At 36.1% G+C, this 6,000-nt stretch overlaps 1 protein-coding gene across 2 annotated transcripts; it reads left to right on the top strand.

The window, feature by feature from the left end:
- The first annotated feature begins 247 nt into the window (after positions 1-247).
- Positions 248-3,571, top strand: LOC113732004 (uncharacterized). 2 transcript variants are annotated; one of them, XM_027257578.2, is made up of 4 exons: positions 248-400; positions 723-839; positions 1,316-1,606; positions 2,840-3,571. In XM_027257578.2, exons 2-4 carry the CDS (start codon positions 732-734, stop codon positions 3,419-3,421), a joined length of 981 nt encoding a protein of 326 aa, XP_027113379.2. In that variant the 5' UTR covers positions 248-400; positions 723-731; the 3' UTR covers positions 3,422-3,571. The 2 variants fall into 2 exon arrangements, with proteins under 2 accessions (XP_027113379.2, XP_027113378.2); XM_027257577.2 differs by having other exon boundaries at positions 259-400; positions 2,837-3,571.
- The last annotated feature ends 2,429 nt before the right edge of the window (positions 3,572-6,000 follow it).

The raw sequence follows: 6,000 nt of genomic DNA, 5'->3' as shown, positions 1-6,000 counted from the left end.
AATCAAGAATAGCTTAACCCAGAAATCAAGAAACAAGCAAGTGTACTACTATCTTGTCAAAAAAAAAGAAAAAAAAAAAAGGAGGAAAGCACTAGTATCTTTAATTACAAATTTCTCACTTTAGTTTTTGGACGTTCAAGTTTTCCTTTTTTCTAGAGAGTCCAAATTCCAAAGTACCCCTAAGTGAGCACTTATGCTTAGCTTTTGGGCCGTTATATTATGGGCTTATCTTAACAAATTAGACCGTATGCATAGATCGACCCGTGTTAGGATCCAACTCAGATCATGGGTCCGATCTTACGAAATTCCACTTTAGCTCCCTCCAGAAACCTTTCCTCTTGTCACTCCCCAGTTAGGCGCATCAATCAAATCTTCCGTTTAACTACTTCAGTTCAATAAGGTCGGTTGGATTTTCCTTTGTCTTTTTTTTTTGGGTTATTGTATGCTTTATTTTAGAATTCAAGGTTGTCAAATAAGTGATGTTAAACCATTTTGTAATAATTTTGATCTAGTCCATGTTAATTTTGTTGCATTATGTGTTTCTGATCAGAAATTAGTGATTAATAGTAAGGATTAAATCTCTGGAAGCCAATGTTATTGCTTGACAATTGAGGTGGTTTTTAGTTCTTATTCTTTCTTGAAACTGAGCTGAAAAGTGGAAATGTTAATAGTGGTTTAACAGCGTTTGAATTTTCCCTAAATTATGATAATATTGTTGGCAGTTAATTTGGATGGATCGGTGGACTGGAATTCTGAAGGTGCCGTTGCATCCGAATAGCAGCAGTTTCTATAGAGTTGCTGCGTCTCTGTGCATCTTTTCTTCCACTAAGACTCTTGCTGTGAGTTTTTGTTTCGCATTCATTTTGGTGAAAATCCCTATTAAGGGTAGTGTAAGTTTTGTATTAATGAATAAACAGGACTTAATTTTTGCATAATTTCTATGAAAATGTGCCTACATGATGTACAATCGATTGATGCCCTTCATAGAAGTCATGCCAAAGTTTTGCCCTTATCTGCCATAAAACCTTCACCTCCATGATGGGTAACTTTTCACTGATCACAGGTTTGATTTCTTTGAGCTGTATTATCGGTTATGTTACATAGTTCTTTAATGCGAATTCTCCTTAGGTGTAAGATTTATTATAATCTGTAAGTATAGGGATTAATTATTTGCAAATCCGAGCGATATTTCAAATTGTAAAAGCTTTGATAATTGAAGGCAGTTTTGAGAAAGCAAATGTATAGTATACATGCTTTTGGAGATCATGGTTGAAGAAATATTGAAGGTAACAAACAGAATTTGTGGTATAAGCAGGTGCCTTCTGCGAATGCCATCTTCTTCAATGGGGATCAAGTTGAAGGCACAGGAAATTTTGTGATCGAGAGGTTATCTGATGTCCAGAAAATTGCTGAAATTTTGGTTTCAAAATTTGGGTCTACCATCAATGCTTGGGTTATTGAGGCCAACACTTTTAATGGTCCTTTTGCTGTGTACAAGGATTTTATTCCGACTGTCAACCTCGATGGCGAACCACAATCTTACAATGCAACAGGACTTCCTGCTTCATCATCAATTGTCTTGCTGTTGTCTAATTGTTTAAAAGAGGTAAAACTTGCTGCTTTAATTATGATTTATTCTCCCCTCTGTTGTTCTCGTATATTTAGTGATCATATTACTCTATGCTCATTCTCAATGGTTAAAACTCACAGAGCTGTAATCTTGAGCTGTAAAACATTTATTGGAAAATAGTGTTATGTCTCATTTCAATTATTTCTTCACAGAGGACACAAGATTTAGATGCATTCAAGCAATGTCCTTTTATTCTGTCACCTTCAAAACATTTGTTTTTAGGCTTGTCTAGAATGCACAAATAATTAGACCATTGGGTGTGAATGGTCTAGCATATCCTCTTCTTTGTATTGCTTGCTTGATGGTTAACAAGCTGTTTACGTTAAATCTTTGGTCGGAACATGATGGCACTTTGTTGATTTCTTTTAAGTGGAATATAGGTCAATACGTATGTCTTTAAGATGAAATCATGATTCAGGAGTCTGGAAGCTATAGATTACCTAGCTGTGGAGCTTTCTTGGTTAGCAGCAAAAGGCGATTTGATTTGGAGCATAATTTGGCTGATATAACAGAGGTTCAAAGAATAGGAGGTATTGTTTGAGGTCTGCAGCGGAAGAACTATGAAACAAAAGAGACTTTATATTAGTGAAAAACAAACAGGCAATAACTGATGAATCATTGGGTATACTAGGTGGATGAACAGAAAATGCTAGATTTTAATTGAGCAATAAGATCTTCATTCAGAGCAGTTCCTCTTCCAAAGAAGCAACTAAAATCTACTCTTGATTTGGGTGTCTTCTTCAGCTGAATGAGCAGTCTGGGATTCTCTTCTTAATGACACAGAAAAATTGAACAAGAAGGTGCTCAAATAAAAAGAGCCAATGGAATAATCAAACTACTCTTATCATTTATCTTGCTTCCATGCTACCCCCAGGGATAGAAGGAACCAGTGGGATTATGCTGCCACATCAGAACATAAGTTCCAAGGCTATGTTTGATTCGTCAACTGAAGATATTCTATTCTTACATTCAAATCCATTTATCTGCATAACCATGTTTGAATTAGTAGCATCAACATTGCCAATAAAGTTGTGGTTTATGAAATTGTTGATGATTGTCTGGAAGTGTACTTGAGGAGAGAGGGTAGGTAAAATTGTGATTGGGCAAAGCTTGCCAAATTTGCAAGAATACTTTATGCTATAGAACTTGCTATAATTTCATATTTGCTCCAAGTTTGTGATCTTCAGATTATTTCTGTGGTTCTAGCAGGCAAAAAGTTCCATGTTAGGGGGACAGCCATATCAGGCTGCACCGTCCGCATCATGTTCCTTTAAACAAAAAACTCTGTTTCTTGGATTTAGTAAGGGTGGTACTGTACTGAACCAGCTACTTACTGAGCTTGGCTCAATGGAAGTCCAACCAACCGGTAGCGATAGCCAAGCGAAGAAAACTATGATGGATGAAGGAAGTGGTATGTGGGAGGAGCATCAGATCATTCCCACTTCAAAAGAAGAACTCTTAAACAGCATAGCTGAGATTCATTATGTAGATGTTGGCTTGAATTCTGAAGGGGCATATCTTACTAACCAGGATGTGATTGAGGGTATTTCAGATCGTCTTACGCGAAGAACTTTTGGGATGCGGATCATCCTTCATGGAACTCCAAGACAGTGGTCTGATCGTTGGCGAACTTGGATATGCAAAGAAAAAAATGAATTTTTTCGTCTGCTTAAATTAGCAGCTCGGAAGAATATGGGGAAATTAATGCTTCGTGAGAGATTTTATTTTGCTGATAGGCCTCCTAGTTTGCAGATGCATTTTGAAATCATTGAGAATTTGGATGTTAGTTGAGAATTGGTGCTGCGGCAAGTGCAGCTTCCTTAGTGTCCTAATTTGGCGGTGAACTACATTAGAAAAGTACCATGTTGTCTATACGATGATGTAAATGTGTACGTAATTCATGTAAATTTTTGTTTATGCAACTACAGCTTTCCTTGTGAATCGCAGCTTTTGCTTATACAAGCTTTCGCTGTACTGGACAAAAGTTAAGCCAATTTTACTCTCTCTCTCTCTCTCTCTCTCTCTCTCTCTCTCTCTCTCTCTCTCTCTACCGTCTTAATTAATGGAAGTCTACTTTTAGTTATTAATGTTATTATGACAAAAAAACTAACTAATTACACTTTCAGTTTCTAGCTCTTTTACCACTTATCAATAACGTCCATCAAGTTGTGCGAAAAATACTTTCACCTCCAAGGTGGTGGAGCGCAATGGATCTTCTGTCTCACGTCCTCTCTGTCCCACTTTTTATTATATTGCTATTTCTCCTACGTAAATATCATGTTTTAGTTCTTTTTTTGTTTCCTTAAGATCCAATAACTATTAATTGAGTAATATACAAAATTACAAACTCAAAAAATCAAAATGCATAAAAAAATGAGATTTTTTATGAATTTTCTACTATATTTTTTAATTTTCTATTATATATTGCTTTTTTGAAGTTGCTGTATTTATTTTTTACTCAATTAATAGTTATTGGATCTTAAGGAAACAAAAAAAAAACTAAAACATGATATTTACGTAGGAGAAATAGCAATATAATAAAAAGTGTGACAGAGAGTGGCACAGATGTGAGACAGAAGATCCGTTGCGGTGTTGGAGGAAGATTGAACGTGTAGATTACTCTTTCGGTCTCTATCTCTTTTACCTCTTATCTTGAGTTGGACTAATCAAGGGCAATAAATATTAACGGTGGAGTAATTTGTCATGAGGGAAAGCTTTTGAACCTCGATTAGACGTTTAGTCCAATATGTTGGAGGAAATTTGAACCTGTAGATAATGAAACTTCTAGTTGATATCCTCGTTCTTCATTTCCTTTTCACACATGTAAGAATGAAGTAAACGGGTAAAATCAGAACATTGAATGGAATATGGCCTTGCAAGTTAGAGTGAGGGTTGCAAACGAATCTAATCGAATCGAGTTTTAATATAATCGAGCAGAGATCGATTCAATTTTAGCATGCTCGAACTCGACAAACTTATAATATAAAGTTTGAGTTCGACCTCAAATTTAAGCCTAGTCGAACTCGAATTTAACTCTACTCTAAGTCAAAAAAAAATTAAAAAATAAATAAAATAGACAATTTTTTTAATAAATAATAAAAATCTTGAGAATATATCTGTGATTTCACTATCGGACTCACGAGCTAACCAATGAAGCTTCTCCATGCTCAACTCGATGTTGATCGAGTTCGAATCGAACTTTAACCAAATAAACTCGTGGGCGATTTGATTCGTACGCAACTTTAGCCAGAACTAATCTTTTACCTGCTTTCCACATGATTTCCCGTCGTTAATAGTCAAGTAATTCCAAAACAAACCATCATCCAAGACTTGGCCCAGTACAAATTTGAGAAGCAAATGATGCTGCTTATGCAATTTTAATATTATTGAATTAAAAGCCGTACACTTTTGCAATTGCTATCAACACATAGGAATGTAACTAACATAGCTCACCACACTTGGCGAATTCTTGACACCTATCGTCGGGACAAAAAGCCCGGCGTCTTGTTCATTTCGCCGCACAACGACTCTCACTTCCACGCAAATTTAAGGTTTTTAACAGTGCAACAAAGCAGAGACTTTAACTAAAACCAATTATTTGAAGCTGCAACTTTCTTTATTTCCTTTTTTTTTTTTTTGTTTTCTTTGAAGAGTTTCTTAATCAATATAACAATCAATAGGCCCGCACCATATGGCACGAAAACAACTGATAAGCTGTTGCAGACCCCGAACTTGCTTTGGCAGCCCGCAGTTAAGTCAACGACGAGAAATAAAAATGAAGACGGCTTACACATGACAGAACTAGTTCCAGATTTAGTGACTCTGCCCATTTTGTAGTTGGGCACAATCAAAACACAAATTAATGAAAATTTTGCAGTTGGGAACAACATAGAAAGAAAGTACGTTTCAAGCTCTTTTTTTTTCTGTAATTCTTTCTTTCTTATTTGGGTCAAGCGAAACATGCTTCAGATATGGTTCATCTGTTGTGGAGTACCAAGTCGTACCACCATCTAAATCCTATGATTGATCCTCTGTCCGGAAACAATTCAGAAAGAACTCATGATTTATCTTCCTCGAAGGCAGGCGTGCGTAATCAAACTTGTGACGATAGTCCTATAATACAAATTAGAAACATCTAAAACGTTAATCCGACAGCACAACAGAAGTTGAACTTTGGTCGGATGAGTTTGGTGATTTTCAGTTGAATGTACGGTGTTTACTCTTGACCACCAATTGAACAAGTCTCCTGAAACCGCCATTCGAAGGTTAGAGATTGACTATTGAGTTTATGGACTCTGATAGATTAGGGCCATTTGCCAAAGTGAAACAAATGCCAAGAAGTTCTTGCAGAGTTTCACAATCATTTATAT

Source organism: Coffea arabica, chromosome 2e, assembly GCF_036785885.1.
Source record: "Coffea arabica cultivar ET-39 chromosome 2e, Coffea Arabica ET-39 HiFi, whole genome shotgun sequence".
Taxonomy (NCBI): domain Eukaryota; kingdom Viridiplantae; phylum Streptophyta; class Magnoliopsida; order Gentianales; family Rubiaceae; genus Coffea; species Coffea arabica.
Note: the sequence above shows the minus strand (reverse complement) of the source record. Positions and strands in the feature narration are given on the sequence as shown.

What these genes read in the sequence shown, in the direction of transcription:
- LOC113732004 (XM_027257577.2), top strand. Translation starts at nt 732, where the DNA reads ATGGATCGGTGGACTGGAATTCTGAAGGTGCCGTTGCATCCGAATAGC. An exon ending in CTTCCACTAAGACTCTTGCT is followed by an intron (nt 840 to 1,315) that starts GTGAGTTTTTGT and finishes TGGTATAAGCAG; the next exon opens with GTGCCTTCTGCGAATGCCAT. An exon ending in TGTCTAATTGTTTAAAAGAG is followed by an intron (nt 1,607 to 2,836) that starts GTAAAACTTGCT and finishes CTGTGGTTCTAG; the next exon opens with CAGGCAAAAAGTTCCATGTT.